This window comes from Pristis pectinata, chromosome 9, assembly GCF_009764475.1.
Source record: "Pristis pectinata isolate sPriPec2 chromosome 9, sPriPec2.1.pri, whole genome shotgun sequence".
Lineage (NCBI taxonomy): Eukaryota > Metazoa > Chordata > Chondrichthyes > Rhinopristiformes > Pristidae > Pristis > Pristis pectinata.
The window spans coordinates 11,009,430-11,021,577 of NC_067413.1; the positions used below are offsets into that span (position 1 = coordinate 11,009,430).

A 12,148-nucleotide genomic window follows, 5' to 3' on the forward strand; every position below is an offset into this window, starting at 1 on the left:
CCAGGCAACATCTTGGCAAACCTCCTCTGCACTCTCTCAGAGGTTGGGGATAGGCGACCAGAACTGAACACAGGACTCCAAGTGTGGTCAAGCCCAAGGATTGTAGTTCCCTAGGCTAAGATTGATGGCGGCCACCTTGGGTGCTGGACTTGCTGGGGTGCCACTAGGTATCAGTGACTCCACATGAGCAACCCAACCCTCACCCCCACCACCCCACCTCTGAGTGAATTGGCACCTTTCCACACCTTGTATAGGTTTATAAAATCATGAGGGGTATAGATAGTCACACTCTTTTTCCCAGGGTAGGAGAGTCTAAAACCAAAGGGCATAGGTTTAAGGTGAGAGGGGATAGATTTAAAGGTGATCTGAGAGGCAAGTTTTTCACACACAGAGTGGTAGGTATATGGAACAAGCTGCCAGAGGAAGTGGTAGAGGCAGGTACAATTACGATATTTAAAGGACAGGTGCTCTAACTGCATCTACAAGTTTGCAGATGATACCACCATAGTAGGCCACATCTCAAGTAACAATGAATCGGAGTACAGGAAGGAGATAGAGAGCTTAGTAACATGGTGTCATGACAACCTTTCCCTCAATGTCAGCAAAACAAAAGACTTCAGGAAAGGGGGCGGTGTACATGAACCTGTCTATACCAATGGTGCTGAGGTCGAGAGGGTTGAGATCTTCAAGCTCCTAGGAGTGAACATCACCAGTAGCCTATCCTGGTCCAACCGCGTAGATGCCACAGCCAAGAAAGCTCACCAGTGCCTCTGCTTCCTCAGGAGGCTAAGGAAATTTGGCATGTCCCCTTTGACACTCACCAATTTTTTTCGATGCACCGTAGAAAGCATCCTATTTGGATGCATCACAGCTTGGTATGGCAACTGATCTGCCCTGGACCACAAGAAACTGCTGAGAGTTGTGGACACAGCCCAGCGCATCACGGAAACCAGCCTCCCCTCCATGGACTCTGTCTATACCGCTCGCTGCCTTGGCAAAGCAGCCAGCATAATCAAAGACCTCACCCACCCAGGTCATTCTCTCTCCTCTCCCCTTCCATCGTGTAGAAGGTACAGGAGCCTGAGGGAACATACCACCAGGCTCAAGGACAGTTTTTACCCCACTGTGATAAGACTATTGAACGGTTCCCTTATATGATGAGATGGACTCTTGACCTCACAATCTACCTTGTCTGACCTTGCACCTTATTGTCTACCTGCAATGCACTTCCCTGTAGCTGTGACACTCTGTATTCTGTTATCGTTTTTACTTGTACTACCTCAATGCACAGTGTAATGAATTGATCTGTATGAACAATATGCAAGACAAGTTTTTCACTGTACCGAGGTACAAGTGAAAATAATGTACCAATACATGGATAGGAAAGGTTTAGAGGGATATGGGCCAAACACAGGCTAATGGGACCAAAAATCAAACTGCTGGATCAACTCAGCGGGTCAGGCAGATGAGCTGGATTCCTCCGGCCCTCAGGTTCCGGCACCTGCAGGCGAATGGGACTGGCTTAGATAGGCATCTTGGTCAGCAAGAACGAGATGAGCCGAAGGGCCTGTTTCCATGCTGTATAACTGAATGAATCTATGACCCGGTTCTTCGTTGAAGGTAACCTAGGTCTGCAGCAGCAGAATGAACACTTTCGGTTTTCTGTTCCATCTGACGGTATTGTATCTGTGCCATGTATTTGTCCCTGTGGGTTCCTAAGCTCCAGCAGAGAGTGTGCATAAAAATATACTGGAGACACAGGGAGCTCTAGAAGGTGTGTTTGGGTTCATTCGAGGTTTATCTCACACTGCACAACTGTGCACTACAACACCCACACACTTGGTCAAATACTCGGTGCCGAGAGGTCGTACTCATTTGTGTATGCTCCGATCTGTTCAGCAGGAGGACCGAATTAAAATGGTGAGGAGCAGTTCCAGTGGATCAACACTGAAGGTGGAAGAGAGCTCCCCAGAGACTCCAAATGGCAAAAAAAGTAAGCACAGTGGGATCTACCTACACAAATCATGAGTTACCTTTGTAATTGAACTGAAGTTCTCTCCTTTGAGCATTGCTTTTATTTAGGAGTATAAATTGGGTATTCAACCCCTCCAACTTGTCAGGAACAAGAATGCCCCAAAGCATCTTGCAGTCAGAGAGCAATACAGCACGGAAATAGGCCCTTGAGCCCAACTGGTCCACATGGACCAAGGTGCCCATCTAAGTTAGTCCCATTTGCCCGAGTTTGGCCCATACGCCACTAAACCTTTCCTACCCACGGACCTGTCCAAATGTCTTTTAAACGTAATTGTACCTGCCTCAACTATTTCCTCTGGCAGCTCGTTCCACATACGCACCACCGTCTGCGTGAAAAACTTGCTGCTCGGGTCCCTTTTAAATCTTTCCCCTCTCACCTTAAACCTGTGCCCTCTAGTTTTGATTCCATTTTAGGTAAGGTATCTTTATTAGTCACATGTACATCGAAACGCACAGTGAAATGCATCTTTTGCGTAGAGTATTCTGGGGGCAGCCCGCAAGTGTCGCCACGCTTCCGGCGCCAACATAGCACGCCCACAACTTCCTAACCCGTACGTCTTTGGAATGTGGGAGGAAACCGGAGCACCTGGAGGAAACCCACGCAGACACGGGGAAAACGTACAAACTCCTTACAGACAGTGGCTGGAATTGAACCCGGGTTGCTGGCGCTGTAATAGCGTTATGTTAACCGCTACACTACCGTGCCTGCTGTGTGCATTCACACTATCTATGCCCTTCATGATTTTTAAACACCTCTTTAAGGTCACCCCTCAGTCTCCTATGCTTCAAGGAATAAAGTCCTAGCCTATCCAACCTCTCTCTATAACTCAGGCCCTGTCAACATTCTTGTAAATCTTCTATGCCCTCCATCCAGTCAATGAAGTGTTTCCAGAAGTGTAGTCGCTGTTGTAGTTAATGTGGCTGCAAACTTCTGAACAGGAAGCTGCTACAAACAGTCATTCACAGGCGCATCTCCATGGTCTATTTTTATTTTCCTTCTAGGCCACGGTTTATATCTGTGGTGTGTCAGGCCATTCCTGGGGTGTAAGTGTCAAGTCCATTACTGTAAACCTAGGACCACAACAGAATTCCTTCCTCATTACACCATATCAGTTTTAAGCACAATCAAGGGTCATAATTAATATCATTAGCATCTTTTATTTCAGAATTTATTTCATTGAATTTAGATTCTCTATTTTTAATGATAGGATTTGAATTTATGTCTCTGGATTATTAGCCCTAATCTCTGGATTTCTGATCCAGTAACGTAACTGCTGTCCAGATGAAGGATCTCAACCCAAAACATCAACTGTACATTCCCCCCCCCCCCCCACAGATGCTGCCTGACCTGCTGAGTTCCTCCAGTATTTTATGTGTTGTTTCAGATTCCGGCATCTGCAGTTTCTTGTGTCTCCAAAAGCAAAATTCTGCCGATGCTGGAAATCTGGAATAAAACACTAGTTGCTAGCCCTCTAATCCCAAAGGCATTGCACCTGGTGAATGGACCAAGAGGTCAGTGCCCCTCTCACTGAGGGACATGAGGTCATCTTGCAGATTTGAATGGGACTTGAGCTGCTGTTGTGTTTGTTCGGACTCTCACCTCTCACCCTAGCCTGGGAATTCAGAAGTGAGAAGCTGGAATGCAGACGGTATTTTTACTCTGCTTTATATCCTCAGCTCCTCCGATGTTCCTGCCCATCTCCTCGACACCACAGCCTGAGCGGCGGAAAGCACCGCAGAGACGGCACTCCATCGAGAAGGAAACGCCGACCAATGTGCGTCAGTTCCTTCCTCCCACCAGGCAGAGTTCCAAGTCTCTGGTAAGTGAGTGAGGATCGTGGTGGGTGCCCCACGGATCCACCATACTTGGGAAGTTCTCCTGAAACATGAGCAGGTTTCAGAGCAAAAGTTCTGTTGAGTTGGCTTGGTTTCAAATGGTTGGGGTTTATTGTGTCCAGGGTACTTTGAACATTGATTAAAGGCTTCAACTGACTGCATTGAACCAAGATCCTTCTGCAGTACAGGACAATTAAAATATGGCATACAAAGGGGATTTTTGGCTCATTGTATCTTTCTCACTGCTGGATCCACTGGAGATCATTTAATCCTACTTTCCTGCCCTTTGTCATTTCCATTTTGTACTCTACCTGGTCAAATACTTCTGTAGTTCCCTTTTGAAGTGTCTTGGGCAAAGTTTGCAGTGTGCCGTACTCCTAAGGTCGTGTGGGTCCCATTAATGTAGATTATTTGGATTGTGGACTTTGCGTTATGACAAGGCATGATTTTTTAACTCTATCCACCCAGTATAAACTGGATGAGTGGTGCATTAAAACGAGCTGGTCTGCCTTCCTGCACTAATCCCACCTTGGTTCTCCGTCCATTGAACTTTCTCAAAAATCCCTCACTGACTGCACTTCCAACCATCCACTTGGGTGAAGGGGTTGCCCTGTGGCTGGCTTAAACTCCTCTCTCGAATTGCTGATCCCTCTAAATTATAGTACAGTTAAACCCCTGGTTCCAGGCGCATCAGCCTTGGGGAAACAACATCCCCACATCTACCCCGACAAGTTCTATAAAACTTTGTATAACGTAATGAGATCACATTTTAATGAGGTCACCGTACTGTAGGAAGGATGTGATTAAGCTAGAGAAGGTGCAGAAAAAATTCACCAAGAAGTTGCTGGGACTGGAGGGCTTGAGTTACGAGGCAAAACTGGGACTGTTTCCCCTGGAGTGTAGGAGGCTGAGGGGTGACCTTGTAGAGGTTTATAAAATCATGAGGGGCATAGGTAGGATGAATGTCACGATCTTCTTCGCAGGGTAGAGGAGTCTAAAACTAGAGGTGAGAGGGGAAAGATTTAAAGGGGACCTGAGGGGCAAGTTTTTCACACACAGGGTGGTGGGTGTATGGAACAAGCTGCCAGAGGAAGTGGTAGAGGTGGGTACAATCATGATGTTTAAAAGACACTTGGACAGGTACACGGATAGGAAAGGTTTAGGGAGAAATGAGCCAAATGCGGGCAAATAGGACTAGTTCAGGAAAGCACCTTGGTCAATATGGTTGAGTTGGGCCGAAAGGCCTGTTTCCATGCTGTATAACTCGAATTCAATCAACAAGGGGACCACTGTAACAAAGGAAGGCACCACTTGCAGTCCTGAAGGACCTCAATGCAACTTTAACAGGGACCCAAAATACAGCAGAGGCCCACGAACAAGTTTAAGGCCTCTCTTTGGGCACCTGATCCAAGCCCCCAACCACTATTCACCCTTTCCACTACTCACAGGACCATCTTAACATTCTATTCATACTTGGAGAGAAAGGGTAGCCCAGGTTTTGACCTTGTCTGTTGGTGCTGTAAATGTCTGGCTGAAATCAAGGCCAGGAATTGTGGCTCTGGTGGAGAATTCCCATGCAGATTTCCCTTGTAACCATTTATCTGTTGTCCAGGTGTCCAGGCTAAGCAGTTTATTACCTCGGAGGAATCTCCAACCGTTTTTCCCAACCATACAAGCAGCCTCCATGCTTAACTCTTACCCCGTGGAAGCTGCGTTGTTTGGCATCATGGGGGCTGTGTATTTACTGTGTGAGGGAGTCTTTACCAGCAGGTGGAAGAGATCAAAGGTTTGCAGCTTTGCTCTCTTTAAATGCTTTTTCAAACAAAAAATCCTTGCTTTCTGTGCAGACAGCAGCAAATTGCATTGTGAGATCTTTGCTCTATATGTTGGTGGGCTAACTGTATCTGATAAACTTTTTCTGTTTCTCTTTGCTACTTTGAAATGATGTCTAACTTCAACCAATTTTTGTTTGTAAATCGGTTTGCTTTCTACGCTGTAGGCCAGGAGACCAACAAGCTTATATCCTGTTTGTAGTTAACATCTTGGTTTTAGATTGGCATAAAATTGGAACTATTGTTGCAATTTCTTCTATGTTGTTCAGATTTTGTTATCCTCAAATTCTGTGCAATTTTGAGAAGGTTAATAGAAAAGATTTAGTCCAAGTCTTTAAAATATAATACATAATTCAAGTTTATTGTCATAGATGCACATACACAGGGTATAAATGCCATGAAAGTTAGCTTTTTGCAGCACAGTACATCACAAACATGACTAACATGAATTATATAATCTGAAATTAGCATAAATTATACATAATTTAGACGACAAAATAAACATAACGACATCAGTGCAAGTAGAATTAGGTTTTTCAGGTCAGTTCAAGAACCTGATGGCAGTGAGGAAGAAGCTGTTGTTGAACCTTGATTTGTGGGTCTTCAGGCTCCTGTACCTCCTGCCTGATGGCAGCATCGAGAAGAGGGCACGGCCCAGATGGTGGGGGTTCTTGATGATGGATGTCGCCTTCCTGAGACGTCGCCTCTTGTAGATGTCCTCGATGGTGGGGAGAGCTGTACCCATGATGGAACTGGCCGAGTCCACTACTCTCTGTAGCTTCTTGTGTTCCTGTGCATTGGAGTTCCCATACCAGGCTGTGGTGCAACCGGTCAGCCCAAGGACATGAGAAGTAGGAGCTGGAGTGGATGACGTGGCCTGTTCAGTGCTTAGTAAGCCCATGGCTGCTCTGAGCTTATTCCCAGTCACCCTTGATTCCAGTAAGGACTAAAGTTCTATCAATCTCAACCTCCCAACCTTGAACATACTCATTGATTTGCCCTCCACAGTTCTCAGGGGTGGAGAATTCAAAAGATTCTCAACCCTTTGAGAGAAGAAATTTGTCCTTCCTTTAAATCGGTGATTGTTACATTCAGCAACTTCCCTGTCAAACTCCCTCAGGATCTGACACGTTTCAATGAGATTGTTTCTTTAGTCCAGAAAGCATAGACATCTGAACCTTTCCCCATTAGATACATGAAGTCAGCCTAGGTGAGATTAGATTAGTTTATTGTCATATATACCAGGATGCAATGAAACTTCTTGTTCACATGAAGCTGGCGGAATAAACGGTAATAATAAGGACAGCAATAAATACAATGACAAGTGCAAAACAACAGAATGGTGCAGATTGCAGTGCAATCTGAACTAGTGCAAAAAGAAATGCTAAAGTGACAATAATGGAATAACTAAGAGAGGCAGAGTTAAGAGTATGAGAACGTGAGCCTTGTGAACCTACTCTACACTCACTTAAAAAGCAAGTACTGTATATCCTTCCTTAAGTAGGAGGCAATAGTCCAGAAGTGGTCTCAGCAAAGTCCTGGAGAGCTGCAGCAATGATGTCAGCATCCTGTTCGCCTCCATAATCAATCGATGCTTGCACGCTAGCTCTCTGTAACTGTTGCTGCTGGAATCTGGAGGTGTTCAACTGTAAATTGTTTTGGAGGCTTGCAGGGGCACTCAGAATTTGGACTCAATCTTTCACCCACCTGATTGGGGTAAAGAAATTAAACACCAATCGTGCTGGGTGATCTCTTTTAAAAATAACTTTGTGTCTGCGTGATTTTAAGAGTGATTCCTTGACTTGTGTTGTTTTCTCCCACTCCTGTGCACTTGTGTGTGTGAATCATCCCGCATTTGACACTTGCTCGCTGGATTTCCGTGCAGTGATTCGATGCGTTAGAGCATTGGAGAGCGTCGATTGAAACCGGAATCGCGGGTTCGGGCAGAAGTGCACAGGATGTGTCCTGTTCCCGTCAAACTATCTGCACTCTGTGGAAGGTGGATGCAAGCACTCTATGCTGGGTACACGGGCACCACGCAACACTTGGTAAATGCTGTTCCACTCTCTTGCCCACCAAGAGAGAGAGACGGTCAGAATTCTGAGTACTGGAGATTGATGGTACACTCACTTCACCCTGGGGTCTCAAAGAGTTGAACTCAAGGACATTCCACAGGAAAACTCAGGAGGAAAATTATGATTGCGTAAAAATATTTTCCACTTCCTTTGAACCCTATTATTCATTAGTTCTAGAATTATTGGGTGTAGGAGTGACAGTGAAGGATGATACATTTGGATTATAAAGAGCCCTTTCTCCTTCTGATTGGTCCCTGAGGTGGCACAGAATGAAGGACAAGTTGAGCAACAATTGGCAGGAGTTTGAGGCAGCAGGTCAGCTGATGAAGCAAGTGTCTCTGTCATGAGTTGGGAAAAGGTGCTGTCACAGGAAGGGGATCATTCTTGGGGCGATTCCCATACCGACAGGAGCAGTAGGAGATGTGTAACTGGACTGGTAATCTAGAGATTTAGGCTAAAAGATTGAATCGGGAAACTTTATGATTCTGAAGACCATTTAGTCCTTTGTGTCCATACTAGTTGATTAAGAACTACTTGGCCTGATCTCACCCTCCAGCAATGGGTCAGCAGCCCTGCAGGTAATGGCTTTTGGAGTACACATCCAAGTACTGTTTAAATGTGTTGAGAGATTCACCCTCAACTGCCCTTTCAGATCCTTCCTCTTAAATGCATGTTTAGGCTGACAAAGCAGTTTTTTTTTGTATTTGGATAAATGAATCTCATCTGGGGAAACTTTGAAAGCCAGACTATTTGCTCCAGTTTTATTAAACTACGCTCCTATCAGCCGTGTGGGTAAATAGGCAGTTCCTCTATTACAATGAGGCAGACTCCATTTATTAAAATGGAGACACAAGAGACTGCAGATGCTGGAATCTGAGGCAACAAACAAGATGCTGGAGGAACTCAGCAGGTCGAGCAGCAAAATGGACAGTCAACGTTTCAGGTCAAGACCCTTCATCTGGACTGAAAGATAGAGGGGAGATAGCCGGTATAAAGAGGTGAGGGGAAGGGATGGAGCAAGAGCTGGCAGGTGATGGGTGGAGCCAGGTGACAGGCAGATGGAGGAGGGGAGAGTGGAGATAGTTGACAGAGGCTGGGAGGTGATGGGTGGAGGCGACAAAGGGCTGCAGATGGTGGGATCTGACAGGAGAGGAAGGTGGAGCCTGGAACCAAATAGGGGAGGTGGGGACCCAGTGGGAGGAGTGTGAGGGTGACAGGCAGATGGAGTGGGTGCAAGAGGGAGAAGAAATGGTGATGGGGGCTGGAGTGAGTGTAGGAAGAACGGGGTAGATCAGGAGGAGAGAGAAAAGGGACAGAGGGGGAGCAGTTTGCCGACAGTTGGAGAATTCAGTGTTCGTGCCGTCGGGTTGTGGACTATCCAGGTGCAATGTGAGGTGCTGTTCCTACAAGAGGAGGAACAGGGTGGATCAGGAGAAGGGAGACAGGGGGAGCAGACTACCTGAAATCAGAGAATTCAATGTTCATGCCATTGGGTTGTGGACTACCCAGGCAGAATATCACGTGCTTCTGTTTATTAATATCCATTTATTAAAAATGGATTGGAACAAACTGGGTGGAGCGAGGAAATACTTCCGTCACTTTCAGCACAAGGAGGAAGGTGCGTGTTAGAGCTGGGACTTTCAGGAGTGTCGAGAGAAAACACTTATACACGCAGGGAAACCTGCCACTGCTGGCAATTGATGCTGGGTCAGTTGCAATTTTTAAACCTGAGACTGATGGACTGTTGATTGTCAAGGATTATCAGCCAGGCATATAAAGTTAGGTCACAGATCAACGGTGATCTTGTTAAATGGCAGAACTGGCTTGAAGGACTCTGTGACATCTTTCTGGGCACTGGTGGCTAATGGCTTATAATTCATGGGGAAATCAGAAAGCACAAAGGAGCTTTGTGTTTCAGAAAGATGACGTCCTTATATAATCATGTGTACGTTAGTTATAGATGATGGTGTTGGAAGTGAAAGAAAACTATAAAAAGTTCTAATTATAATGATAAGAACTTCACTGTAATATCACCCTCACATTATGTAGCTGTACAACTAGTAGCCGTGATGAGAGAGATTCCATCCAAAAATTTCTTTTTCCATAAGATGTAGACTTTACCTTGTGACCTTGCACCTTATTGTCTACCTGCACTGCACTTTCTCTGTAGCTGTGACACTTTACTCTGTACTGTTATTGTTTTTACTTGTACTACCTCAATGCACTCAGTACTAACTCAATGTAACTACACTGTGTAATGAATTGACCTGTACGATCGGTATACAAGTTTTTCACTGTACCTCGGTACAAGTGACAATAATAAACCAATACCAATTTCCCACTTAGACCTGGTAAATTTTACACTTTAAAGCTAACCAACAAAAGACTGATCCATCATTTTATTTGGTGACAGTATGACCAATGTTTTCCATAGGTATCTCGGTTATTTAACTAAAACTGTCCTGATTTTTGTAAGGCACTTGATATTGTGCTTCAACAACATCTGAGAAATACACTTTGAAATATCGGCAATAATCTGAAAATACATCAGGGCGGCATAGTGGTAGAGCTGCTGCCTCAGACCTCCAGCGACCCAGGTTCAATGCTGAGCTCGGGTGCTGTCTGTTTGGAGTTTGCACGTTCTCCCTGTGGGTTCCCTCCAGCTGCTCCATTTTTCTTTCCCACATCTGAAAAACATGAGGGTTGATAGAATAACTAGCCACTAAATTGTGCTTTGTGTGTGGGTGGGTGGTAGAATCCAGGGAAAATTGATGGGAATGTTGGGAGAATAAAATGGGATTAGTGTGGAATCATTTCATCACATCACTACATCAAGGTAGTACAAGGGAAAAGCAATAGCAGGATAAAATGTCAGCACAACATTGTGGGCTGAAGGGCCTGTACTGTGCTGTTGTGTTCTTTGTATATTCTAGAATGCAGAATAAAGTGTTACAGAGAAAGTACGGTGCGGGTAGACAATAAGGTGTGAGGCCATGACGAGGTAGATTGTGAGGTCATGAGTCCAACTCTACATGCTAATGTTTCGAATTTTTGAGTGTACTTTTATTTTTGTGTGTGTTCTCTAAGGCAATGTGTGGTGCCCGTGTATCTATTATCCACCTTTCCTGATTTTATTTGCATTGATTTTGCTCCAGCAATAATTATTGTAAATTAAGAATAAAATTGATTGATTGAATATTGCACAGCCAAGGATAGCTTTGAAAGCAACTGATGTGTTACAGGAGGAGTTCTGTTACCCGGTGGAGTGCCTGGCTCTGACAGTGGAGGAAGTAATGCACATCCGTCAGGTCCTGGTGAAAGCGGAACTCGAGAAGTACCAGCAGTACAAAGACATCTACACTGCCTTGAAGAAGGGGAAGGTTTGTTTCCGTCAGTGAAGGAAATTGTTCCAACCAGTGTGAACTAGTTCATGTTTTATCAACTTCGTTAAAAAGCTTTCCTGAACTTCTCTCCTTGGTCTGTTTCCCTCCAACTCCACAGCAGAATCATGCAGTCAGATGTCACGAGACAGAAAAGCAAAAAACTGCAAATGCAGGAAGCCTGAAATAAAGCCAGAAAATGCTGTTGATATGGCAGGTCAGGCAGAATCAGTGGAGAGAGAAACAGTTAACATTTAAGGTTGAAGAGCCTTCATCAGGAACGTGGAAAAGTTAACTCTTGAAGGGTTTCTACCTTCACAGAGGCTGCCTGACCTGCTGAGTGTTTCCAGCATTTTCTGTTTATAATGTCACCGATTAGAAATTGGATTCGTGCAGTTTTTAGGGTGTGGGATTGTCCAACATGCTGTATGGTGTTTACTCTGTGGTGGGCATGCACCTCGCCCCATTGGTTAAGAGGTGGTGTAGTTGTCAAGGGGATCCTCCTGTTGCAAGTGCCTTGCCCAGTATAAGATAAGATATCTTTATTAGTCACCTGTACATCAAAACACACAGTGAAATGCATCTTTTGCGTAGAGTGTTCTGGCGGCAGCCTGCGAGTGTCGCCACGCTTCCGGCGCCAACATACATTCCCACAACTTCCTAACCTGTACGTCTTTGGAATGTGGGAGGAAACCAGAGCATCCAGAGGAAACCCACGCAGACACGGGGAGACCGTACAAACTCCTTACAGACAGCGGCCAGAACTGAACCCGGGTCGCCAGCTCTGTAATAGCTTTACATTAACCGCTACACTACCGTGCAATGTCCATGTAAACCTGGGGCCTGACATCCATTTCAGATCCCTTTCCAGTGCTGGGCTATGACAGCCTGTAGCAGGCACATCCAATCACACAGCAGTTGTCCAGTGGGATTGTTGGATGCTATTTCCAGAAACGTATTACATTCATTTGTGGTCACCCCATTATAGGAA

At 45.2% G+C, this 12,148-nt stretch overlaps 2 protein-coding genes across 5 annotated transcripts in view; one reads left to right on the top strand and one right to left on the bottom strand.

Annotated features, from left to right (window-relative positions):
- LOC127574709 (protein spire homolog 1-like) overlaps window positions 1-12,148 on the top strand; it is a 210,604-nt gene that overhangs the window by 176,200 nt on the left and 22,256 nt on the right. For 2 of the 4 annotated variants that reach the window (XM_052023996.1, XM_052023995.1), the window contains 4 exons: window positions 1,900-1,993; window positions 3,712-3,854; window positions 5,483-5,656; window positions 11,020-11,157. In XM_052023996.1, coding sequence (XP_051879956.1) covers window positions 1,900-1,993; window positions 3,712-3,854; window positions 5,483-5,656; window positions 11,020-11,157 — 549 coding nt within the window. The remainder of the gene's footprint in view (window positions 1-1,899; window positions 1,994-3,711; window positions 3,855-5,482; window positions 5,657-11,019; window positions 11,158-12,148) is intronic. The other 2 variants (XM_052023999.1, XM_052023998.1) reach the window with 1 other exon arrangement.
- Window positions 10,346-12,148, bottom strand: part of si:dkey-29h14.10 (caspase-1) — a 49,250-nt gene continuing 47,447 nt past the window's right edge. Inside the window, exon 4 of the mRNA XM_052024015.1 lies at window positions 10,346-10,464. Within this exon, the coding sequence (XP_051879975.1) occupies window positions 10,355-10,464 (110 nt within the window). The 3' untranslated portion in view covers window positions 10,346-10,354. The remainder of the gene's footprint in view (window positions 10,465-12,148) is intronic.